Source organism: Salminus brasiliensis, chromosome 15 (assembly GCF_030463535.1).
Source record: "Salminus brasiliensis chromosome 15, fSalBra1.hap2, whole genome shotgun sequence".
In the NCBI taxonomy this organism is placed as follows: Eukaryota; Metazoa; Chordata; class Actinopteri; order Characiformes; family Bryconidae; genus Salminus; species Salminus brasiliensis.
In genome coordinates, this window is record NC_132892.1 from 3,870,994 (window position 1) to 3,898,885 (window position 27,892).

At 41.0% G+C, this 27,892-nt stretch overlaps 1 protein-coding gene across 1 annotated transcript in view; it reads left to right on the forward strand.

The window, feature by feature from the left end:
- The first annotated feature begins 295 nt into the window (after window positions 1-295).
- The window catches only part of cacna1hb (calcium channel, voltage-dependent, T type, alpha 1H subunit b), a 79,315-nt gene continuing 51,718 nt past the window's right edge, over window positions 296-27,892 (forward strand). The window contains exons 1-8 of the mRNA XM_072656640.1: window positions 296-388; window positions 561-694; window positions 2,578-2,675; window positions 9,178-9,337; window positions 11,604-11,916; window positions 14,710-14,802; window positions 20,820-21,483; window positions 23,097-23,398. Coding sequence (XP_072512741.1) covers window positions 296-388; window positions 561-694; window positions 2,578-2,675; window positions 9,178-9,337; window positions 11,604-11,916; window positions 14,710-14,802; window positions 20,820-21,483; window positions 23,097-23,398 — 1,857 coding nt within the window. The remainder of the gene's footprint in view (window positions 389-560; window positions 695-2,577; window positions 2,676-9,177; window positions 9,338-11,603; window positions 11,917-14,709; window positions 14,803-20,819; window positions 21,484-23,096; window positions 23,399-27,892) is intronic.

The following is a 27,892-nucleotide window of genomic DNA, read 5'->3' on the forward strand; positions in this document are numbered from 1 at the left end:
AGAAAATGACTGGTGGAATCCTGTCCATAACTATAAGTCCATAATTGCTTTTTTTATGCATGTGAGTTAAGGGTGACCATGAGTATGTACTGAATTGACTGTGAACTTATCATTTACTGTAGTTTGCCTATTTACTCTATTACACTATTATCAGCGTCATTTTGTATCCGTTTATCCTGCTACAGATTACAGTTGTCGTACAGTATTGCTACTGCATTAAATCTGTAAATCTGTGCTGTGCAATGGAAGTGTTGTGAGCCTTAACCCCAGCTGTACCTGGTTTGAGCGAGTCAGCATGTTGGTGATTCTGCTCAATTGCGTCACCCTCGGCATGTTCCAGCCGTGCCAGGACCTGGAGTGCCACTCGGAGAGGTGCAGCATACTGCAGGTAGAGTAAGAAACAGTTATCTTACTGGGTTTACGTAAATTTTACGTATTTTTTTTTTGTGGCATCATTTGAAAAGTCCACCAGCTCTTCTATTATGTACAAAATTGAAAATATGAATCTAGAAGCTAGAAGAAATAGTCTGGTTTGTGACAGCGGTTTGATCTCTCTATAGGCGTTTGATGACTTCATCTTTGCGTTCTTTGCCGTGGAGATGGTGGTGAAGATGGTGGCTCTGGGGGTGTTTGGACCGAAGTGTTACCTTGGCGACACGTGGAACCGCCTGGACCTCTTTATCGTCATGGCAGGGTGAGTGACCAATCATAAAGTATCACTGCAAAAGAGACAGAACGAACCCTATTATCTCTTTCTCTATCTTTTTCGGTGTGTGTGTGCTGGTATGGGTGTGTGTGCTGATATGTGTGTGTGTGTGTGTGTGTGTGTGTTTAATGTCAATTCAAGTTTTAATGTCAGTTCCAGTCCTAATGTCAAGTCGATGTGTCACAGATATGCTCATGAATGACAATCACTACTAGGCACTCCCAGAGATCACCCCATCACTCCAGCTCTCTCACTTGCTCTCGCTCTTTCTCTCTCTCTCCTGCTCTCTCGCGCCCCGTCACCGTCTCTCTCTACATTTGCAGTCATTCCTCACTGTTTTACCAGTCCTTTTCTTCTCTGCATATCTTTTCAAACCAACCGTTTAGAATCTGAATCCAGATTCACTGGCTCACAGAATAAACCCCTCAGTCTAGCTGAGCCCTGATTAAACACTGGCTAATATTTGTGGCAGTTTAGTTTTCCTGGTTTTAAGTCAATTAAAAAATGACATTTTTAAAGGTTTTACTTGTGCATTAATAGCTGAGAGGTAGTACTATAGAGTTGCCACTGGTGTACTGATCTAGATACAGCACAACCTAAATTTAGGATTATACCACCATTCTGGGGCCAAAGTCACTCACTTCATACTTAAAAATAATGTTCCTCCAGGCTTTTAGGGTAATAATCAGTCTTAAAAACATCTTAAAAAAACATGGGTCCTGTTACATCTAGCATAAAGCTAATACTGCATTCTCTCATAAGAACATCATAACAACTGTCAAACATGGTGGTGGTAGTGTGAAGGTCTAGGGGGGCTGCTTCCTTGTGCGGCATCCAGTAATTCTGGCAAATCCTTGTGGTAGTTCAAATGTCACACCTCAATTATCGGGATTATACCACTGTTCTGGGGCCAAATTCACTCACGTCTTACTTCACATAATAATAATAATAGTAATAATGTCATTTTATTTATACACACTTATCAAGATGCCCAAAGTCATTTCTGCTGGTGGCAGGTTTCAGATGGTCTAAGCCCATTTTGATTTTTAAGGTGGTTGAAAAGCTGATCATCCAGATGTAAACATACACTGTGCTGGTCAAGAGCTGGTTGACCAGCTATCTTACCGGCATATATGTATGTTGCATTTGATTTTGGTCTTGCTGGTTATGCTGGTCGACCAGCATGGTCAAGCTTGGTCATACAGGTTGTTTAGGATGGTCAGGTTGAGCATGCTGGTAGACCAGCTAAACCAAAATCAAACACGAACAAAAACACAACCTATGATGGCCAACCAGCTTAACCAGCTTGATCTGGCCAATCTGTATGGTGGATTCTCTGGACAACTGTGTGCACTGAACCACCACGTTACAGACGCACGCATGCACGTACCATTAAGCCCCTACACATAGCATATGTCACATGATGCAAATGTCACATTAATTTCTTTAAATAGATGAAATTTACGGATGGATAACTGCAACTGTATCTACCAACAAAATGAAATATTTCTGCAAATGTTTATCAGTTCTGATCATTAAACAATAATTATACAACCTACCTGGAGTGGATGTAGCTAACTAGTTTACTTGGTAGGCTATCTGAGACTACAAAAATGTACAGATCAGGCAGTCCAAAAACTTATTATGACTAGAACAACAGAAACATGGATTACCCAAACAGAAAGCAGCACAAATGGATAATAAAATATAATATCCCATTCTAATTGTACTTATTATTTGTTCTGACCACGCCTGAAGTTGTTGTGACACCATAGTGAATTCAGTGTGTAGAAATATGTAATATGTAATATATATGTTATTATTGTAATAATGTTCATTGTTGGGCATTGGGTCCCATTATTTGCACACAGGATGTTGGAGTACTCTCTAGACGGACACAATGTTAGTTTCTCTGCAATCAGAACCGTCCGAGTTCTCCGACCTCTTCGAGCCATCAACAGAGTGCCCAGTGAGTATCTCTCTCTCTCTCTCTCTCTCTATCTGCCTGCCTCCCAGCTATCACACGCTCACATGCTCTAGTGCAGCGTTACTCATCGAATGGCTGTCTAAGCTTCAGGTGCCGGCTCCCATGGTAGTTAAGAATCACCGGATAACAGCTTAGCATATAAAATAATGCCTAATAAACGAAATATTCCAAAAAGGTACTTCATTCGTGGTTGAGATGAACCTCATCTTTAATAAATAACAATAAATAACCTCATCTTTGAAACACTTGGAAGCGCTTGGACTTTCGCGTTGCTTATCACAGATTTTGAATGACGTTCAGGTCAAAGGGAATGTCCGAGCCATTCCAGTATGTTCAGCTTACCCATCTTCAAAATAGTATCCAGCCTCTTTTTAGCCTTTTTGCCTTTTGCCTCCATGTACTCATGTGATGTTTCCTATGCCACTGGCTGCCACACAACCCCAAAGCGTAATAGAGCCATCGGCATGCTTAACGACCGCTTGCATGTGAAAAATGTAGCAGATTTGCATCAGCCCCTCCCCTCCAGATCTTGCCTTTAACGTTCCCCTTCAGTGGACATTGGAAATTGTGAGCTGGAAAGGCTTTAATATATTTTAGAGTCTTCCCTGCTTTGTAGACCTCAATTAGCTTAAATATTAAATCATCAGCAGCTGCTTAGAGGAGCCTAGGGTTGTTGAGTTGTTCCCTCAGTACCGGATTGGGACGGAGAGTGCTAATGGCACTAATGGCTCAGCATTCGCTCACTCACCTTCACTGCAAGCTGCTTAGCTTCAGGAGTATTAAAAGAAAGGCACAAATGAGCACAATATCAGCCGGTGTTTATTTTAGCTTTTGCTGGCTGCATTACAGTTAGCGAGAGGACTAATTAGCAGACCGATTTGCTTAATAGAAACACCTTTGGTGACCCCGTTGGCTCTCTGGCTGTGGGAGAAACAGTGAGGGCCACTGCTCTCCAGTCTTGTGATGTAATGTATGCAGTCACCGAGGGCGAGAGTCTCTTTCTCTCTTTGGCTCTTCCATGCGAATTGATTTGAAATGATTTGGGCTGCACTGAGACGGAACAAGATACGCACTCCATATTTATAGACGCATTCTCTCTCTCTCTCTCTCGCTCGCTCTGTCGTGAACAGGACGGCGGTTATAGCTTCTTAAACGCCGTATGAAGCTTCTCACTGGGGTTGGATTTTACAGCTCGCTGTCTAGAATTATTGCTTCCATATCTTGAAATCTCACAAGTGGTACCTACAGAAACACACACACACACACACAGTTACACAGTGTTTCATAAAGCAAATTAGGACATCCCATGGAAACCTTGCCACCTTTTTCTGGACATTTGATCTTTATTGGAACAGTAGTGAGAGAGGGAGGTGATCTAACTAAACACATTAAACTGATGATCTTTAAACATCGTTTATAAAATCAAATTACTAGAATTGAAATGGTCTTGTAAGGGAAAAAGTTCAAACACCCTCCACATGTATTACTACTTCAAATGTGTAGATTTAGAATCAGCTGCAGATGATCAGAACATGGTTAGAGAGGATTATTGTGGAGGAGTCTGGAGTCTTATTTAAACCTCAGATGTTTAGTCTGGTCTGATCTTGATGGTTGAAGTGAGAGGGTGAAGAAGATCACCATCATGACCAGATACAAAGAGCTCTCTGAGGCCTTCAGAAGAAGGTTTAGATGCAGGTGAGTCTGGGAAGGGGTTTAAAAAGATCTCAGATCTCAGCCCAAGAGCAGAACCACATGATGCATAAAGCCTTAAAATATCATAGGACCTACAGATAGCTCTTGCCGCTAGGTGTTAAAGTACCTGCACACATTCGCTTTCAGAGGGAGAAGTGCAAGAGAAGGCCTTGCTGTCAGAGAAAAAAAAAACATCAAGGCAAGAGTAAAGCTTTCCAGAGAACACCTAGACCAGACCCGGACGTCTGGACCGACTTTGGGGGAGTCTGGCAAGCTTTCCATCATAAAACGCACCATTGTATCAGAGGATACTGGAGAAAACTGAAACTAAAGTGGAGGTGGACCATGCAACATGACAGTGACCCAAAATATTCTAGTAAATCCTGCATGGAATGGTTCTGCAAGTCAAAGTCAAAGCCTAGATGTCAGTCCTACACTGCTGTGCCCTAACCCGAACCCTAACCTTTTCCTCAGAATAGATTGGCATATTTTTCCAAGAAATGAAAATGACAGTCACATTTTCATAGTTTTTGTAAACGTCATGCAGTTACATCACCTTTATCTATAGATATATATTATTGAAAGGAAGATCAAACGTTGATGTGTCCATATTTCTTAATAAACTATTAAAGAACTGACACTCAGTGGAGTTAATGTTCCTCACATGACTGTATGTGATCGCCTCGATGCTCTGGATTGATCGTGAATGCTACACCATAGCTGTTCGGCATGGTTTACAAAAAGACCAAACACTTTAGATGACATAAAAAAAAACATTTGGTTTAGAGAAGGCTGTCAGCAAATGAATAAATAAGTCGCTTGTGTGTGTGTGTGTGTGTGTGTGTGTGCAGCAGTGCAGTAATAGATTTTGGATGCAGTGAGGAATGAGACCCTGTGGCTGTTAAGTTTCCAATTCAATTACTCTCAAACCACTGAACAGGGTGTTAGTCAAGCACCGCGAGAGTGTGATTATGCACTGTTTCAGTGTGTGTGTGTGTGTGTGCTACAGTGTGTGTCTTTTTGCACATCTTTGCAAGACTGTTCAATTGATTTGATTTTCTTTGCATATTGGAAAGCACGTTTGTGAGGAAGGATGCAGATGTGTACCTCTCTCACAGCGCGTAGCTTGTTGTTGTTGTTGTAGTCTGTTGGGCGAGCAGGACATGGACGACACTAGGAAAGGCATGTCCATATGTGCATTAACCTCTGGCCTGTGCGTCTGCTGCCTGCACGTGAAGGCACAGCACGTGCCCAGTTTAATCCAGTCTCTGGATATGCATTAGACTGTCTTAGATAGATAGAATAATTCATTTTACAAATGAAGCAGCAGTGGTCGTGAGCAGCGCTGTATGCAAACTGCTTGTCTGGATTATGTCCATCCTACAGGAATATCCCGTCGTAACCTCGTCCACTGTTCTCGGACCAGAACAGACACATTCCAGTCACACATGTTCTTAAGCCCAGCTTTTAAATGCCTTTTCTCCTGGAACATAAACATCCACCAAGCTGGCCGACAACATCAGGAGATGTTTATGTTGTTGAATGTAGTTTGTGATGTCGGGTGACCAAAATTCCACGTCACCACGTTTTCCAAACGTCACGTTGATGTTATTCATTGTGAGGAATGGTGACCAAACCCAACAACTGCTAAACTTCATAATTCAATTTTCTAACATTGTTAGACGTTGATATGTTACTGGTTTTAACTCATCTGTCTAACCTTGGAGCTTGATGTCAGCCCAGTGTTGGTTTTTGATGCATGTGTGCCTTGATTGATTTCCAGCCAGCTCTCAACACTCTTTCTGCCGTCAAGTTAAAGTCGAGTGCCTGCTACACAGTGCCTTACTACCACTGCTGGGAGGGTGAAGGCTAGCATGTGCTTCCTCAAACACACGTGAACCCAGCGATTCCCTTCTTCTTTTTGCAAACTGCTGCTAGCGCAACGCCACTGGACAGGAAAATGCTAAGTGCCAATTCTGTTTGGTCACTGGCTGGCATCACATTTAGTGATGAGGGTAATGTAGTGGGTGCAGTTCTGCTCTCTGAGATTCTTGGCTACACAGGTGGCTGTGGCATCACCTGTAATCGAGTATGGGATCTCTCGCCAGTGGGGGGGCGAGGCTTAGACGGCAACATCACCCCCAGGAGCCCCAGGTGGTGCGAACTTCAGGGTCTGTTATGCGTATGGAAAACATTGATTTCTAACTTCAGAACCAGAGCATTTTAAGGCTCTATGGAAGCTGCAGTGAGATACCACTTTACCCACCGGTTCGGAGCACTGGCAATGCTGCTGACACTAGGAGGACAAGGACTTAACCCATGTGTCCTCCAATACATGTGAAGCCATCTACCGCCTCTTTTTGAACAATCGTTGGGCAACCTACACGTTTGGAGGATAGCGCCTGTGCCGGCCAACGGCGCTCAGGAGGGAAAAGGGTAGAGAGCGCCGTCTAAGCACCCGGAGATTGCACAGACAATTGTCAAAGCGTGATTCAACCCCCTGCTCATAATTAGACCACTGAGCCACTCGGAGACCCTGAGCTACCACCTTTTTCAAAAATAAACTCTACAAAAAAGACAAACTAGTTTCTTTTGAGTTAGAAAATGACAAGCCTGTATCCAGTAAGCCTTTACACTCCACGTATAAGATGCACTCCAAAAACCAAAGATTCTATAAAAGGAAAAGCCATGTTTAGTTCCATGAAGAACCATTGTTCCCTGAGCAAGAACCTTTACATTGGTAAAGAACGTAAGCTTTTAAGGGTTCTTCCTATTTTTGATTTGTTTATTAATACAAGGAAAAGCTTTGCAGCATTGACATGTGTACTGGTGTACAGTCACAGTGACCCATCGTTATTAGAAATTAGATATATACACACCACCCTTAAAATGTTTGGAATAGCTTATATTATATAACAATATTAATAATTTCATATTTCTACAATAACAGCGTATTCATCAAAGTGTTGTAATCATAGAGATTGCCTGGATATTAACTTTATTACATTGTAGCGTAACTTTTGAAAGTTATACAGCTTTCCTAGGTATCGTTACAGAAACATTGTGCATTTATAAAATATTTTTTTTAAATGTTAGATAATATAATGTGGGAATACGTTCTGCAGTTTGTGACAGTGGTTTGCTTACCTAGCAACAGCCTTATCCATAAACTGTACCTTCTGTAGCTAGAATATTTCTCTCTAGTGCTCTCCAGATTACTTTATTTGTCCCATAGGGAAATTTGCCTCGGACATAAAGGTTGCTACCTAAATTACACAGACTAATAAAGCAATCACTGACATTCACAGTGCGTTCACACACACTAAGAACAAATAATAATCATATGCAGTAGACAAAGCATGCACAGAATAAATTAAAATAATTTCAGAAACAAAAAACAAAGCTTGCAGCGTAATCATTCATTTCTCATCCTCCTTATTTCCTGCGTTTATAGATTCACTGATAGAGGGATGAAAGAGTTTTTGTATCTGTTCAAATTACTATCCTCCCTTAAGGGGCCAGTTCATGTTCTGAATTCAGGATATGGGAGGGGTCCAAGAGCATTTTCTACGCCTGTTTAATAACAGTTCTGTCAAAAATTGGTTAGAGCGAGGGATGGTCCCAGACGCCCATCGCTTTCATTGCTGCCTAAAACATTTATTTCAAATGACAAACTGACAAACCGACAAACCAAACTTTTTTGGGGTTTTTTTTTCTATAAAGCTGATAATTTGGTTTTTACATGACAGCGACAAAATAGGTCACATAGAAGCAGGTATAACAGGTATATATATTTTTTTACTTTCCCTTTATTTCACTTAAGTTTAGCATTTTTCACAGGTGGAGCAGGTGATGGGTTGTTGGTGGTTGGTGTGGCGCAACAGATAACACCACTACCTACCACTGAGCTACCACGCCATGTGGGAGACTGGGGTTCGATTCCTGGTCTGGGTGACTATGCTGCGCTACACCAATAAAAGTCCTTGGGCAAGACTCCTAACACTACACTGATCCACCTCTGTAATACGAGTAACCTTGTAAGTCGCTCTGGATAAGAGCGTCTGCTAAATGCTGTCAAATATTATATTATACGTCAAATTACATAAACTCGTGTACCATCAGCAGTGCTTTCCCACTTGCAGATACAACCTGATTAGTGGGAGTAACACCACTTTAAATGCAATTGAATTAACCAAAATGCAAGTGTCTGCTACAGAGTGATGGAAAATGCAGAATTTAGAAAGGTTATACTTGTGGCAGGTTTCCTTTTTTACTTCACAAGTTTAGTGGATTATAATGGAAAAAGAAAGTTAAAGAAAGTCGTAAATTGATTTGAATTAAGTTAAAATTATTCTAAAATTAGTTAAATTATCTGTATTTAAATATTCAATGTCATTCAAAAATAATTGTATCAATATTTATACATTTTTACTTTTTGATGTAATGTGAAACTGGCAGTGGTGTTAAAATACAATGAGAGAAAAACTGCATGCCACTGCATGCACTTTCCGTGATGTGTTTATCCACAATTTACCACACAGGCAAAGTGGTGTCACATGCTTACCTACAATATCATTACAAACAATAACAGAGCCTAAAATGGTTGCCAGGACTCTATCTTTGTTGAGTCGACTTGAGCCATGAGGAGAAAAAAACATTAAACCTGTTGCAGTATTGCAGTACAAACGTTATATAAGTTGTAGATGGCTGAGCTTTTATTCAAAATTTCACTTGTTATTACATTACATGTTCTTCACATTTATCTACAAAATGCCTTTCTTGTTTGTTGTAGGCATGCGCATTTTGGTGACCTTGCTTTTGGACACATTACCCATGCTGGGAAACGTTTTGCTGCTGTGTTTCTTCGTGTTCTTTATCTTCGGGATTGTTGGAGTACAGCTGTGGGCGGGCCTTCTGAGGAACCGCTGTTTCCTAGATGACAACGTGAGGATGTGAGTACAGGCGCTCGGCATACATGCATATTAATGCAGAACAGCACAACCCAGCGCACTCGCACTCTCTCGCGGATGCGTGCGATCACACATGGCAGGTGCTTTCTTTCGTTTGTCTTACAGGCAAGTTCTCTCCATATCAACCAGATCTTAACCTTTTAGAACATACTGTCTCAACAGGTCGGGTTGTGTCTGAACATTGTAAGCAGTGACGTTTCCTTGAACTCCTCCAAAACTTTTGTTTGACTTTATTCAGGCGAGTTTGCCACAGAGGTCATTAGGCCTTTCTATAATGAAACTGCATATACAAATTACAAATAAATAAAGCCCTGGCAAGCAATCATCAGCTGTGAATCCAGGCCAGAAACCCCCACATTAGGAGTAATGACCTTCCCCGCATAACTGAACAGCAAGCTGTGCAAGACGGAGCACAGTGACATTCAGAGAGTAGAACCTCATAAATGTATGAGGGCAAGCTGAACTAACATCTGTGAAAATGTCCTCTTTAGGGGCATAGGGTAATGTAACCAATTTAAGCATCTGTAATATTGAGGTGGTCACACAGTGTAATGCTTTTGGACGCACCATGTCTAATGTGCAGTAATGTTAAGCAGTAATTTTTCAATAAATATTTTTTTGAAGAGTTTAAAAAGAAGACAGTCCTCTTACATCAGGAATGGGCAGTAAGTAAGAAAAACAGCAGCTTCCATATCTGGAGATCAAAAAGTTATTCAGGAATACTGGACAAATGGGACCCCTAACAACTGTGTAAAAGACCACAGTAAAAAGACATCACTGTGAGTCTGAAAGATGTGGAGCTGATCAAGAAGCTCATACAGGAGTCCAGGCCTGGGATGACATGGATGGTGAAAACAGAAAATGCTCCTGGACCGAATTTTGCAGGTGTGGAAGAATTTCTCCTAGACAGTGAGTCTCCTGAAAAGATTTGGAAGCTGTGTAAGATCAAGGTGGACAAACTAAACTCTCAAACTCTTGATTTTCTGGTAAATGTAGGTTTTCTGCTTTTTCCCTTCATGCTGGAACATGAATTACATGTAGAACCCCAATTTGCTGGGAAAATCTCCAATCTGGCAACCCTGCGGGAAAAGAACCGGCCCGTGAAATGTGACCATGATGAAAACAGCCCAGTGTTTCTGGCTGTTGTAGCAGCCGTACAGCTTGAGACCCCACTTATTGCGCTTGGTGGTACAGATAGCAGTGCCGACACACCCCAACCCCTACCCATCACCCCTCAAACCTGCATATTGTCCAAGAAGAACCAATATGCAATCTTTTTTGAAAGGCATAGGGACCCATTACATCTGGTGTAAAGCTGCAACTGATTCCACAGTAAAACATCACACCAACAGTCAAACATGGTGGTGTTAGTGTGATGGCCTGGGGTTGCTTTCCTTCCTTTCTGGACGACTTGTCATAACTGATGGAACCATGAATTTTGCTCTCTGGCAGATAATACTGAAGGAGAATGTCTGCCTGTCAGTTCGTGACCTAAAGCTCAAGCACAGTTGGGTTATGCAGCAGTACAATGACCAGAAGCACACACTCTGGTTGACTTAAAAGAATCAACGTTAAGGTTTTGGAGTGACCAAGAGCTGATCTGTGAGAGATCTGTGATTGAAGGCAAGACCTTAAATGTGCAGTTAGTGCTGGAAAACCCCTCCAGTGTAGCCGGAAAAAGCAGCGATTTCAGACTGTGGAGATCTGTGAGATCTGAATTGAAGACATTATGAGTTTGTAAGTTATATGGTGAGTCAGACAAATTGGAGCCAGAAAGACCCGAATGGCTAAGAGAGAATCAATCCCAACTTATCACTTCTCATCCATTTCACTCCTTTTTATGTGTGTGCACTAGTCCAAGAATGAGTGTGAGAGAAAGATGAACATGACTCTGTTTCGGGGCCACAGTCACATAATATTGGTGCTTTTGAGGATCGAGCATATTGCTCAGGGAAGTTCCCTGCCACTATCTATCTTCTTCTCTTAAGAGATTTTTTTTTTCATCACTCCAGCGTTCTTATTCTCAATTCCCATACCAGTTCTAAAGCTCACCTTAATTGCGCCGGCCTCAGTCCGAGGAACGTTGCGCAATGAATATCTTACAAAAGGGGTCTCTTAAATACACTGAAATCAAGGCATGCAATTTAAGCTAATAACTAAAGAGTTTAAAAGGAGTCAGATTAAAAATCTCTCACTTTCTCTCTCTCTCTCTCTCTCTCTTTCTCATTCTCCCGCCCCTTTCTCGTAGGACGTACAATCTTACACAGTCTCTGAGCCCTTACTACAGGCCCGAAGACTCTGACGACATGCCCTTTATTTGCTCGACCAACCGGGAGAACGGAATGCTGCGCTGCTCCAACGTCCCGCCCCGCAGAGTGGGAGGGGTTTACTGCCAGCTGAGTGCAGATAATATCACAGACCACACCCCTCCAGAGACCACCCCAAGTGGGTGTGTCAACTGGAATGCGTACTACAGCAACTGCAGGGCAAGCGAGCACAATCCTCACAATGGAGCCATCAACTTCGACAACATAGGATATGCCTGGATTGCCATCTTCCAGGTACGTGATGTCAGAAAAGAACAGTATGTACCAGTGGTCCTGGAAATCCTCCATTCTGCAGACTGTAGCTCCAGCTCTAACTCGTCAACCCCACCTGATCCATCACATTGTTGCCTTCAATAGGTGAACTATTTTGGTTGGAGGAGAAACTTGGAGGAGAATGGCGGGTGACCTTTAATAGCCAGGCTTCTGCTCAGCATTTGAGTTAGTTTAAGCTAACGACTGAAATGATGGTTAATGTAAGAAAGTATGGTCTTCTCTGTACAACAAGCCAGATTTTATGGCTGTATTTTACTTTGTATAAGACCAGAACGCATTAATATCAGAACAGCTCCGAAAATGTTCATTAATCCACTGCAGAATATTATTTTTTTATTTTCAATTTTCAACATTGTTTTTTTCTTCATCCACAACATAAAATATCTAGTTATCCTGCAGGAAACATATCTTTCCTAGCCAATATTATCCAGAGATGGGAGCCATGTTTACAACAAATTAGTGGTAAATTTAATCATAAGGTCGTGATCTAGCACACACATATCATATTTTTTACATTAACAGTGTACAGGGTACAGGTGCTGTCTGTGCTTGGCTCCTTGGGAACTGTAATTTTCCAGCGGGAGTTTGCAGACAGATCAGGAATTTCTCAGTCCGGAACCATCCCAGCATCATCCCAGGAGTTTTAAGCGATGTTTACACATAAAGCATTACACCTGGAGCGAAGGTGGTTGTGCACCTACACATTCTTTGACACATTTTGAAAAGAGCTGCGTGACCCCTGTGCTTTATTCAAAATGAAGGACTTTGATGGAGGTCTTCCAGAGCAGGTCCAGCTCTACAGGCATTTTTAAGATCCCTCAATGAGAGACCATAGAGACTCATGGAGAGAGTTGCGTCAAATACAAACACCTATAGCGCAGGTTTGCGCCATCTATGGAGTTGAGCACATCTCAGCCTTTACACTTCATGATCCGTTTAATGCCTCGCCATTCCAAATTCCCCTACGGCGAGCAACAGATCTGTAGAACAAAAATATAAGAAAAATTAATTCAATAAAATCTCGATTTTGCTTTCTTTTGCTTGTTTGTAGAGAGACGTTGACGCTTTTTGCGGTGATTCCTCAGCCCATATATGGTGGCCATTTGTAATTCATGGGCGTGGTTTATGAGAATGCTAAAGAATGCATGCAGAATTACCATAATTAGCAAGCCATTAATATTCATTAGCACACACACTCTTTCAAAACACTGGTGTTTATGCAGCGTTCGTCCTGAAATCTGAACTCTGGAGAGTTTTCAGGAAGGTCACAGTTCGCTCGTGTTTTTATGAAGTTCTCATGAAAGAGGCCTACCAGTGATTCCAGCAGCGCAAGAGATGTTAAAATCAAATAATACAATTTCATACAGTAACGTTTAACTTCATTTTAATGAGTGTGTAATTTAAATAACATCTTAAATAAATACGTTTAAAAGCATAAAAATAGAGCAGATCTTAATATTAGTATCAGTCCTTTAGCTGGGTTTGAAAAGCTGTGAGAATTTCTACATCGTCTGCACTACTTTTCATCAGATTTAGGGGGGGTGGGGGTGGTGCTTGAAATTTCTCCAATTATTAAATGGATTTATTTCATGTGTCTTATTATGATTTTGTCATCTTAAAAACTGTATTAGGTTTAATCAGTTTTTAGAGAATAACTTAACGTAATAAACGTCAGTGAATCATATGTGATGATATACCTTTGTCATATCGCCCACCGCGAAGTCTGTGTGCGTTCTAGTGCATAGAGCCTGATCAACGTAATGTAGTCGTAATGTGTTGTGTTGTATGTTATTGGTCTCGTAGTAATAAAATCGACATAATGCAGGTGCTTTAACGCAGAAGAACCAGTGGACATGGCATGTGCATGGGTTGCAGTGCTGGCAGGGAAGCTGACAAACCTGATTCATAAGTAAAACTGACCCTCTTTACTCTGCCTCACACTATTTATTAGGGTTATTTCTCTTTTTGCTGAGTGTGAAATTCAGTCTGGCAGCCATCGACAGTGTTCATCCCCATCTCACCCACATATCTTTACTTGAGCCAAGAGACACTTCCTTTTATTATAGGGAAATGAAGTGAACAGTTGCTGGTGGCAACAGTGTAAGTAAATCAATTTGCATCAATATAGCAACACCCCTCTTGCAGGAAATCAAGTATTTGTCATGTTTCCCACTAATCAGATTGGTTGTGGCAAAGATATTTATCATGTTTGGGGGGGTTTCTGGTATGCCCAAGTGAAAGTGATTTATCATGTCCTGAGTAATCTTATTGGCCAAAGCATGACATTTGTCATTCTCCAGATTAATCTGATTGGCCGGTGGTGTTCGAGTGATCTATAGCAGCCTCTGATAACCTTCATCTCTGGGCAGCACAGGGAGCAAGACACCAGCCTACAGTAATGACTGTCTGAGGAAAAAGAATAGTAATGAATTTTGGGAGTAAATCATACAGTGTTTCTTGTAGCTCGGAGCGATATGGAAAAATGACTGTATGACAACACTTAAAGACAACGATATCCACTGACTGAATGAATATTCTGAATTTGCAGCACTGCATCCAACAAAACAGGACTTTTTACAGTGCTGGCTGTATCCATAATATACTCAGAAAAGGATATTATTGTCATTGTTATTAATAATCGATGTTGTTGCCCTTAAATGCCCAAATAAATGGTGTTTGTATGAAAGTACAGTGCTGAACGTGATGAATTACACATTAACTGCCCTCCTCCTTTCTCATCCTTCTTGTCTTTAGGTCATCACTTTAGAGGGATGGGTGGATATCATGTACTATGTCATGGACGCGCATTCCTTTTACAACTTCATCTACTTCATCTTCCTCATCATTGTAAGTACATACAGGATGTTCCTCAAGATTTCCTCATTTTTAATAGAATCTACTGATGTACAGCATGTGACCTGATGTCAGCCCCTCGGTATCGCGCCCTCCCCGCAGGCCCAAATAAGGACTTCCGCCTCGCTTTGGTCCTTTTCATGTGTATCGGTTTGTGATTCATGTTCATTTGTGTTCATGTTTGGTTCATTGTGTCGATTCAGTGCCCTGTTTCACGTTCATGTGTTTCACCTGAGGCTGGGGGTACTTAAGGAGCGTCGACGCTTAGTTCCTTGCCGAGAATTGCATGCTTGGAACCTTGAGGCAGCCCGAGAGCTTCCCGTTACTGCTCACGGTGTGTTAAGGCCAGCTTCTGCTCTACATCCTCGTTCGCGAGCAGGCCACCCGGCCATTCAAGGACTCAGTGAGACTCGCTCGCTCTCAGCCAAGATATACCCACGACTCTCGTTCCAGCTAGGCGACCCACACTCACACAGCAGTTACAGGTTTGGTCGGCCTAGACGTTCTTGCCAAGTAGCTGGTCCCCCAGCTAAACCCCCAGTCTCAGGTGTGTTTTGTTTTCGCCCTCTTGTTTGTGTTGTGTTCATGTTTATGCCCTTTAGTTGCTGCTGCTTTTGCCTTATTTTGCCCCCTTGAATTATCCTGAGTTGTGTTAATAAACTACTTGCATTGGACCCATCTCAGCGAGTGTTCGTCCCTCTGTGTCTTGGCCTAACCTGCCATGACACCTGATGGGAAAATCATTTAATGTACAGGCAGTGGAATCTGCTGTCTTGATGCCTATGATTCACATGGATCATGAAGATTTGATAAGTTTTTCATTCCCAAAAGGGGCCAAGGAGTTCCCCTGCCAGCAGAACATTCTGAAGGAGGACCCATTATTCCCCACAGTGCAGCAGCTCACTCCATACATGTTTCATTTTTAAGTGCCGCTCAGAACTAAGATGTTGACGTTAACAAGAAAAAATTACGCTGCTTATTCAGATTTCTTTCTTCATTCGATTATTTAACGGTGAGACGGAAAAAACGTGATTTGTGTAAATGATCATTGGTAGAAACCAAGACCGCCACTCGTCTGATTTCAAAGGCCTGCTACAAACACGGCGAGAACCGTAAGATCTGTCTTCAAATTACCCTGCAAACAGCAATCATCGGGGACCAAGCACTATCCGCCCTTACGCAGCCAGCCACGAATGATTATCAGTGTTTTCAGACTGGCCTTATTTATAATAGCTGTGTGGTTCGCAAAAGGCTTTTGGAGATGGTGTGGATTTGCATAGTTGTTGAACTCAATGGACTGTATAATTTCACAGCAATTACCGCTGTATTTTAGCCTCAGAGTGCACAAGAATGTTAAAAATCACTGACGCTTCCTCCTAGGAACGCTGCTGCCGGACCCCGCTACGGGGGACTGCTTTCTCAACTTGTCACATTGTTCACTGCTCATGAGTTTTCAGGGAAAAAAAACAAACCACTTTAAAACATTCTCATTTTTCCCCACACTAACGTGTTTGATACATTTATCTCTATTACCTACAGTTCACTGCATTCACTCAGCTCACTTCATTTCCTGCAAGTTGATGTGCCTGTCTGTGAGTCAGATAGTCTTATGTGTAGAACTGTGAGCACTGGGGATTTCTGTCTTTCTGTTGATGTAATTATTGAGGTCAAGGGACAACACCGTGCTGGAGGGCGACGGGGTGAAGAAATGATTTGTGGGATTTATTCATTTCATTTATCTTGCAGTACCTTTCTTCCCCTCATTCAAAAAACTTGCGGTCTGGGGGGGGGGGGGGGGACTCACAAGTGTGTCCAACACAAACAAATTAGATCATTAATTATGTTATTGAATATAAATAAATAATTATTTAAAACTACCCTCTTGCCATAGGAAACACACATGCATTATATAAATGTACTGTATAGATGCAGGCACACCATGTGACCTGAATGTCTCTAAAACCTCCCGGTTGAGTCGTTTACCAATTTTTCCATTGTACCACCATTCCAATTATTTTTTCCCTTTGTTATGCAAAGGCTCTCTCCGTGGTTTGACGCCGTGCCAGAGCAGTAGAAATGCCATGATGTATGTCAACATTGTTGTTTTCTGGCATAATGTGGTGCTTTCCTGGACTGTTTATGTTGCTGGAAACACTTCTATTTAGGCGATGTTAAGGTTCGGCAGGGCTGGTAGTAACTAAGGTCGAAACTAAGTGTACCTAATTTAATTGATCCCAATTATCAGTTTGTCAAATTTGTTAATTAAGTAAGGCTGCCCTTGTCTTAAATGAAATTAAATGTCTTACATTTACAGATAATCATTAATGCAGCTACATCATTAATGGCTGGTGAGCTTTTTTGGCAGTATACATTTGGCCTCAGTATGTACTTTGACTGAAGACCCTCCTCTTCCAAGAGTACTTGGGCGAAGCGTAGTGCTGAGTGTTGTGGTCTCCAGACTGACTTCTGTGTTTAGTAGTAAACACACATATATATATATATATATATATATATATATATATATATATATATATTATAAACTAATTATTAACAAATTTATACAGAGCGAATACAACAATATACATTAATATACAAAAAGCAGCATGTCGGTCTGAATGACTGAAGGGAGCAAGGCAGCTTCATAGCTTCAAAAGCTGAGAACCAGTATGAGACGGTGGATCCTATAACCGAAGTGTTCCCACTTTGATGGTTATTGGTGATTTCTGCCAGGTTTGTGCTGCTAAAGGTCACACAGGTAGTTTGCATGGCGTACAGTCCCTTTGACCAAACTGGGCGCCTTCACATTTTCATTCCCATTACTTTCTCCCCCTTCCCCTCTGGTCTTGATTACTGACTCTGACAAAGGAATCCTGGAGGGGGCACTTCACAGTCTTCGCCATTCCAGCGTGGCCTTTGATCCTCATTGTGGAAACTGTTAGGGAAACTGTAATTAGATTTTTTTTTCAATTCCATATGAATCATGTGTCTTTTCAAATGTCTTAGCATAGCAGAAGAAACATTTACATACCTTACTTCTAGAACCTTTTGGACAATACATCATCTGAAAGGGCTCAAAACAGAGTACAGATTGAAAAAGAGACGGTACAGTCATGAAAGTTGAGAAGTGCTTGATCACCGAGGCTGATCCAAAAAGGCAGAAATGCATGCTGAACTCTGTGTCTGAAGGAGGATCTAGATTTGAAGCTGCATTAAAATCTTATAAGTCTTATAATTCCAGCTGAATGGAAGGAAGTGTCTGCTGAGGCTGCCCATCAGCTTAGAAAAGATGTTTCTGATTAAAGATGTATTTTAATATGAACATTTTTAGTGATAATATCATATACTGTCAGGTTTCAAATGTAAAAATGTAGATGATTTTTATTTTAATGAACAGAGCTGTTGGCTACCTTATTTTTCTGCTAACTTAAATGTCAGCTTCAATATGTAAATATAAATATAAAAACATATTTTAAAATATGTAAATAAAAAAATACACTGCTCAAAAAAATAAAGGGAACACTCCAATAACAAATCCTAGATCTGAATGAATGAAATATTCTCATTGAAGACTTTGTTCTGTACAAAGTTGAATGTGCTGACAACAACATCACACAAAAATCATCAATGGAAATCAAATTTATTTACCAATGGAGGCCTGGATTTGGAGTCACACAAAATTAAGTGGAAAAACACACGACAGGCTGATCCAACTTTGATGTAATGTCCTTAAAACAAGTCAAAATGAGGCTCAGTATTGTGTGTGGCCTCCACGTGCCTGTATGACCTCCCTACAACGCCTGATGAGGATCTACTCCCAGACCTGGACTAAAGCATCCGCCACTTCCTGGACAGTCTGTGGTGCAACGTGACGTTGGTGGATGGAGCGAGACGTGATGTTCCAGATGTGCTCAATCGGATTCAGGTCTGGGGAACGGGCGGGCCAGTCCATAGTTTTAATGCCTTCATCTTGCAGGAACTGCTGACACACTCCAGCCACATGAGGTCTAGCATTGTCCTGCATTAGGAGGAACCCAGGGCCAACCGCACCAGCATATGGTCTCACAAGGGGTCTGAGGATCTCATCTCAGTACCTAATGGCAGTCAGGCTACCTCTGGCGAGCACATGGAGGGCTGTGCGGCCCTCCAAAGAAATGCCACCCCACACCATTACTGACCCACTGCCAAACCGGTCATGCTGAAGGATGTTGCAGGCAGCAGATCGCTCTCCACGGCGTCTCCAGACTCTGTCACGTCTGTCACATGTGCTCAGTGTGAACCTGCTTTCATCTGTGAAGAGCACAGGGCGCCAATCCTGGTGTTCTCTGGCAAATGCCAAGCGTCCTGCACGGTGCTGGCCTGTGAGCACAACCCCCATCTGTGGACGTCGGGCCCTCATACCATCCTCATGGAGTCGGTTTCTAACCGTTTGTGCAGACACATGCACATTTGTGGCCTGCTGCAGGTCATTTTGCAGGGCTCTGGCAGTGCTCCTCCTGTTCCTCCTTGCACAAAGGCGGAGGTAGCGGTCCTGCTGCTGGGTTGTTGCCCTCCTACGGCCTCCTTCACGTCTCCTGGTGTACTGACAGACACAGCAAGCCTTCTTGCCACAGCTCGCATTGATGTGCCATCCTGGATGAGCTGCACTACCTGAGCCACTTGTGTGGGTTGTAGAGTCTGTCTCATGCTACCACGAGTGTGAAAGCACCACCAACATTCAAAAGTGATCAAAACATCAGCCAGAAAGCATAGGTACCGAGAAGTGGTCTGTGGTCCCCACCTGCAGAACCACTCCTTTATTGAGTGTGTCTTTCTAATTGCCAATAATTTCCACCTGTTGTCTATTCCATTTGCACAACAGCATGTGAAATTGACAGTTTGATTTCACAGAAGTTTGATTTAGTTTTATTGTGTTGTTTAAGTGTTCCCTTTATCTTTTTAAGCAGTGTATTACAAAATATTACTTAAATAATAAAATGTAAATATAATAAACTCAAAATCTAAATATATCTGTTACTTTAGCCAATGGCATTTAAGCATCATGACTAAATATTAGACTGTAATATATAGCATACATGTGTAGAAAGTCTGAATGACTGCTCCACCTCAATTGATCCGGTATAGATTCACAGTAGCTATCCAATCAGTTCCAGTTTTTATTGCAAATGTAAGTTTCTGGGTTTTTTTTGTTTATTGCTAATATATAATAAGTGTAGTAAATATGGATATAGTAATATTTATTCATATAGGAAATTATATAGTGAAGTAAAAATTAGTTTTTGTTTGCTACTGTGAATCTATACTGGATCAGTTGAGCTGGGGCACTTATTCAGACTTTCTATGGGCATGAAATTACTGTCAAATTCATATAATGATTCATAAAATGGTTTAATAAAATCAAATGTAACTATTTTGATGGAAGTGCAAAGTTATGAATACTAAAGAAGCAATATGCATTTCATTCTCTAACGAGGGTCATTCTCCAGCTCATTTTAATGCCTGTGAACTGAATCTCTACGAGTGTGTTCTCCAGGATTGGGCTGTAGAGCTGTAGAATTGTAGACGTTGCAAAATCAGAACTATACTTGTCACAAATGCGAGATCAGATAAGTAGAAAGACAAAAGACAAACCGGGGATTTCAGTGTTCAACAGCACACGCAGGTATAGCAGGGATTGTAGGGATTCTAAGCTCAGTAATTTCTGTTGTCATAATTATTTTTGTCTGAAGAATATGCCATTAATGTGAAACATGAAGCTCACCTGTACTTAACCCTGGGACTGTACATTACAACATTACAGGCTGGCCGATGATTTAGGAGTGGATTGTAAATGGAAGGTAATGGGGAAAGTGTCATGTTTAGCTGAATTTATATGAGGCTCATATATTAAGCGCTAATAGCTAGAGGGTCCCCGGCTCGATTTCGCTCCAGGTGGTCTGGCGATACACTGTTGAGTATTTTATTTTATTATAACCACAATTCTTAACTATTTGTTTTATCTTATTTGGCTTTAGGTGGGCTCTTTCTTTATGATCAATCTGTGCCTGGTCGTCATAGCAACACAATTTTCAGAAACCAAGCAGCGCGAGAACCAGCTGATGCGGGAGCAGCGGGCTCGTTTCCGCAGCAATGAGTCAACGCTAGCTAGCTTGACCGAGCCTGGCTCATGCTACGAAGAGATGATCAAATACCTGAGGCACCTCTGCCGCAAGCTCGGGCGGCAAGTCGGCCACGTCTACGACCAAATACGGCCGTGCCGACGGGGCAAGGCCTCCAGCCCCGGGAACACTGCGGCTGGGGCGGGGGCCAACAGGCACTGGAACAGCAAGGAGAAATTTGATCTGACTCGACACCTCATACACCACCACCATCATCACCACCACCACCACCACCATCGCCAGCGTCACTGCAACGGTATGGACATGGGGGCGCTGGAAATGAAGACCCTTCAGTTGGGTGGTGAAGGTCAGGCTCTCAAACAGACTCCCCCTCTCTCCCTCGCTTTACCCACCCTAAAGAGTCTGAACTACCCCACCATACTGCCCTCTGCACTTTTCACACACTCGCGCATAAACCCCGGCTGCGCAAGCAGGGTCAAGACCCCTGCGACCAGCCACTCGCAATACGACAGGACAGTCCACAGTGGTCTCCATGGTAGCTACAAGAAGGTGCAGCATGGTGAGAATTCCCGCATCCATATACACACATGCCTGCCTTTGCTTTTCATTGTTGTTATACAAGAGCAGCCCTCGGCCTTAAAGGTGGACGCTTCCAGTTCCTAATGATGGACACCCGGTGCACGCCTGTGTCTCCTGAGATTCAACTTAATAACGTAGATAATGAAGACATTTCCACACAGCACACTTCATATGCTCTAGTAATTCTAAATTGAATCCACAAGAATGACTACACACACTTCCATTCCCACACAGACCCATTGGTTTCGCAAGAAAGGGAAAGCCATTTCGCTTTTACTTTTCTAATATTTCATTAGTCTGTATGATAATGTCCCTAATTGCCCATTTGATTTGCAGTCTCTTCATTACTACGTTTTATAAAGCACAGTTTTTTTTTAAGATCAAATATTTATTGTATTGTTTTTTATATAAATATACAAACAACCGACTTATAATAAATGAACATTTAAGAGAGGATTAAGAGCACAGTTACTACTCTATTACTCTATAATGCACTGCAGGCCATTTATTCAGTCATTTATTTTAGTAGTTATTTTTATTAGGGATGGCCAACGGTAACAAAATAAAGGCAGTATTGTGGGGCTGCTGAAGAATATATGTATGCATATTTATTAAAACATTTTGTTATAATAAATAGAAAAGAAATAATATTTAAAATACATATATCTATAATAAATACATAAATAAAATATACATAAATCTATATAAAAAAGTTGTATCTTTGTTTTTTTTTTATTATTATTATTATTTAACTTGTGCTTGTCCTTTCAACTTTCAAATAAAACTGTACTGTACTTATATGCAGCCTCACTACTAAATTATTTAAATAATGTTTATATGCGTGATAATTACAGGCTGAATATTTATGAACATAGTTTCATGAGAATTACCTGGATGCAGTGCCATGCACTCTGATCAGAATATCTGAATAGCTCAGCAAATAAAAGATGACCTCAATTCCAAATTCCACAATGTTAAAGATGAAATGTTTCTTTAGTATTTTAAACAAGATTACTTTTTTATATTGATCTTTTATTGTGTCTTATCGTATTATATCTCTTATTAAGTAACAAAAAAGGAAAAGGGCCTGAAGAAAATGGTTGGGCACCCTGTATAGTGCTTAGTCGTAGTCTCAGTCAACACAATAGTGTTGGGACAAGGTTTGAGGAGTCCGAGTACTTCTAAAGCTTTACATCTCCTGAACCTTTCCGTACAGTAAACAAGCCAAATGACATAGTCTGTTATCTGAGAGCTCAAATCTTTTCGAGGGCCTAATCTTTTGCATGGTACTTCTTTCCTTTTTTCCTTCTAAAATTGTAAGAAAAAGAAATAAATAAATACATAAAAACACACCAATCTTGCTTAGGGTTTTATTTTCATCCTTGTTAGTTTATTCTTATTTACGTAATGTTTTGCCTTTTGGACATTAGATCATCTTCTATTCAGAAATATTGACCCGGGTGTCCAACATCTCAGATATCGGTCAGTAGATAAATATGTCTAGTCTAGATATCTAGTCACAAGGTATATATAAAGCCAGTGTTACTGATCATACAAAGGACCCTCATCTGCATTGTGTTTGTCTTTGTGCAGGTGTGTACCCAGATGTGTGCTCGAGTGCGTGCATAGAAGGCGGCGATGGTCTGGCACCCGGCGAGCTTTCTGTGTGCCCGATTTGTGCCTCCGAGGGTAGCGGCGTGACCTACAACTCTGACAGCGACTCAGACATGGAGAAGCAGATGAGAAAGAACCCGACTGGGAACTGCTTTAGCGTGTGTGTGCACTGTGTCAGGACAGTGCTGAGGAGGATTGTGGACAGCAAGTACTTCAATAGGGGAATAATGTTTGCCATCCTCATCAATACACTGAGCATGGGAGTGGAATACCATGAACAGGTGATGCATGCACACACTAAAGCACACAGTGCGATTGCTTGTAAAGTTATATAGTCTTATATATTCTTAATATTCCTATATACTGCTGTATTCTTCTATATGCTCCTAGTTCCCCTATATACTCATATATACTCTTAAAACTCCTACATAGTCTAATATACTTCTGTATACTCCTGTATACTAATCATGCGACTCCTATATAGTCCTATATACTCCTAATACTTCTATATTCACTTGTGTACTCCTAATACCCCTATATGGTCCTATATACTCCCAATACTCCTCTATATTCCGAACACCCTTATATAGTCTCATATACCCCAGTGTATTTCTATATTCTGTATAATATTGTATTGTCATAAGATACCTATATAGTCCTGTATATTCCTAATACTCCTATATTCTTGCTTATATACTCCTAATACCCCATATGGTCCTATATACTCCAAATACTCCTATATATTTGGAACACCCCTATATAGTCCCTTATACACCAGTATACGTCTATATACTCCTGTATACTATTGTGTAATCATAATACCCCTATATAGTCCTATATACTCCGAATACTCCTAGATTCACTTGTATAATCACAATACCCCTATATGGTCCTATATACTCCCAATACTCTATATTCCGAACACCCCTATATAGTCCCATATACCCCAGTGTACTTCTATATACTCCTGTATACTATTGTATTATCATAAGATACCTATATAGTCCTATATACTCTGAATACTCCTAGATTCACTTGTATACTCCTAATACCCCTATATCGTCCTATATACTCCCAATACTCCTCTATATTCCGAACACCCCTATATAGTCCCATATACCCCAGTGTACTTCTATATACTCCTGTATACTATTGTATTGTCATAAGATACCTATAGAGTCCTGTATACTCCGAATACTCCTGTATTCTTGCGTATACTCTTAATACCCCATATGGTCCTATATACTCCAATATATACTCCTATATATTTGGAACACCCCGTATAGTCCCTTATACACCAGTATACGTCTATATACTCCTGTATACTATTGTATAATCCGAATACCCCTATATGGTCCTATATACTCCAAATACTCCTATATATTTGGAACACCCCTATATAGTCCCTTATACACCAGTATACGTCTATATACTCCTGTATACTATTGTATAATCATAATACCCCTATATAGTCCTATATACTCCGAATACTCCTAGATTCACTTGTATAATCACAATACCCCTATATGGTCCTATATACTCCCAATACTCTATATTCCGAACACCCCTATATAGTCCCATATACCCCAGTGTACTTCTATATACTCCTGTATACTATTGCATTATCATAAGATACCTATATCGTCCTATATACTCCCAATACTCCTCTATATTCCGAACACCCTTATATAGTCTCATATACTCCAGTGTATTTCTATATACTCCTGTATAATATTGTATTGTCATAAGATACCTATAGAGTCCTGTATACTCCGAATACTCCTATATTCTTGCATATACTCTTAATACCCCATATGGTCCTATATACTCCAATATATACTCCTATATATTTGGAACACCCCGTATAGTCCCTTATACACCAGTATACTTCTATATACTCCTGTATACTATTGTATAATCATAATACCCCTATATGGTCCTATATACTCCTAATACTCCTGTATACTTCTTTACACTCCTGTACTATCCTAACACCCCTATATAGTTCCATATACCCCAATATACTTCTATATACTCCTGTATGCTCCTGTATACTCGTAATACCCCTATATAGTCATGTAAACTCCTAATACTCCTAAGTAGTCCTGTATGCTTCGTCAGTTTAATGCACACAAAGTCTACTGCTGGATGAAGATGTAGACACCATTTGAAATAGAAAATGTACATGTAGAGCAGACGTTATCGCAACACTTCGGGTTAAACTAGATGTTTCATGACCGCACACACACGTAGCAGCGATGCCCCCGTGGGCGTACAGTGTGACTTTGCATGGGCTTGTTAGTCGTGTTTTACTAGAGCAGTGACTCATTCTTTGAATCAGTGCATCAATTTGAATTCCTGGCAGTTTAACTGCATCGATCCTCTAATAGCAGAATCACATCCAGCTGCTCTTTCACTGAATAGGACTGAACGTTTGATCTGAGGAAATTGGATCGATCCAGCATTTCATAATCAAGGGAATGCCAACGGTGTTCTCCTTGAGCCTGAACCGCATGCATTTTCATACCCTGCTTTCAGAAGCTGAAACTCGTGATGGAAGCTGCAGCCTCGTGTCTAAGCTCGAATGAAATAATTCAGCTGAGCTCTAATATATATTTGTGCAGAGATTCTCACAATAGACAGTTGTCACAAAGCGGCTTTACAGCGGCCGGTGCCCGGACCCCTAATGAGCAAGCCGAAGGCAACACTGGCAGTGGGAAAACTCCACGAGTTGGCGTAATGAAAAAGCCTTGAGAGGAGCCAAGACTCAAAACAGCCACTGTCTGGGCAGCAGAGGATAGCTGAAGCTTTAGTTGGAGGAGACGTGGACAAAATTCATATTAGCAGGACTGAGAGGAACGGAAGCAGAGGTGTAAATGCTGAAGAAGGATCTCTGAGATTATGTCTGGAACATAAGCCTGTGGTTTTAAATGTCTGTGAAGGGCCTAGATTAATGGTTTAGACTGGGTAGTAGGCTTGTAACAATTTGGGAAATCCATCATTTGATTCCATGCATTTTCAGTTCTAACACAACTATAAATAAGCACTAATAATATGGTATAATACGGCATTCTGACTAATTCTGATATTTAGTACCTGGTTTCCCACAGACAAGGAAAAAATGCCAGAAGGTTTAGCGTAGGGCTAGAGGCGACCTCTTTGAGAACTGGTATTAAGAGACAAAAACAAATTCAGTAATTCATTGAAAAACATGTTTTATTATTCAAAAGTAGCTGAGGGAAGTGATGAGTGTTTACACCACAGCCAACCAACACTGAATACTGATGAGTTCTCGTCCTCTTCTACACAAGGTATTTTCTTCTCAGTGGACAATATGCCAATAATTCTGGCCCCTTGAATACTCAAGTAGCCATGCTCATCTCTAGCAGTGATGCTGGACTTCTATAATACTTGTATTTTCTTTCATAATATGCGTTTGGCAAATGTATTTGAATGTAACACACTCACACACAGCTTCTCAAACCTGGATTTGAAGCAATCAAGTTATGATCGAAGTGCAGACTTTCATTTTTAAAGTCATTAAGTAATAAGGATTTTAAAAAATTACATTAACCGATGGTTTTTGCTTTTTATCTCACATAGTACCATTTTTACTGGTTCAAAGGTATTTTCCCAGTTATCTGATTACAGTTTTGTGGCCGGACGTGGCCTGTTCCCCTATTTCCTGACAAATTAAGGAGATATTTGATATTGATAGATATTAGAATTTGATAGCTGTTCCTGAGAACTCTCAGTATGCGATTCAACGAGATGTTAAAGCAAATTAAGGAGCCTATCAGAGAGAGCAGAAACTTTAGGGATGGCCAGATCAACACTTTGAGACAAAGAAGGAATGGACCAATGAGCAACACCACTGGTAACACTCAAAAACAGAAAGGCCAAATTAGGCATGGCTCATTTTTTTAGACTTTGCTAAATCCTGCAGAAAGATTTGAAGATTCAGGTTTTTTGGATTTTTGCTCAGATAAAAACCAAGATGAGCTTTTACAGGAACGATGGGAAGAGAGGAGTATGGAAAAAGGAAAGAAATGGTTCAGGATCCAAAGCCTACCACATCACCTGTCAAACACGGTGGAGGCAGTGTTGGCATGGGGTTGCATGGCCTAGAATACTCCTAGATTCACTTGTTCACTTGTCATAATACCCCTATATGGTCCTATATACTCCCAATACTCCTCTATATTCCGAACACCCTTATATAGTCTCATATACTCCAGTGTATTTCTATATACTCCTGTATAATATTGTATTGTCATAAGATACCTATATAGTCCTGTATACTCCGAATACTCCTATATTCTTGCGTATACTCTTAATACCCCATATGGTCCTATATACTCCTATATATTTGGAACACCCCGTATAGTCCCTTATACACCAGTATACTTCTATATACTCCTGTATACTATTGTATAATCATAATACCCCTATATAGTCCTATATACTCCGAATACTCCTAGATTCACTTGTATACTCCTAATACCCCTATATGGTCCTATATACTCCTAATACTCCTGTATACTTCTTTACACTCCACACACTTCTTCTTTCCACTTTGGGGTTGCATGGCTGCCAGTGGGTCTGCGTCTGTGTTCATTATGTCTATATGACTGCTAAAGGAAGTAGCAGGATGGATTCTGAAGGGTCTAAGTATTTTTTATTCAGATTCCAAAACGTACAGCGATAGCAACACCAGAGTCACCTGACCTCAACCTAATTAAGCATTTTCACCTAGTGAAGGTACAAAAGACTGC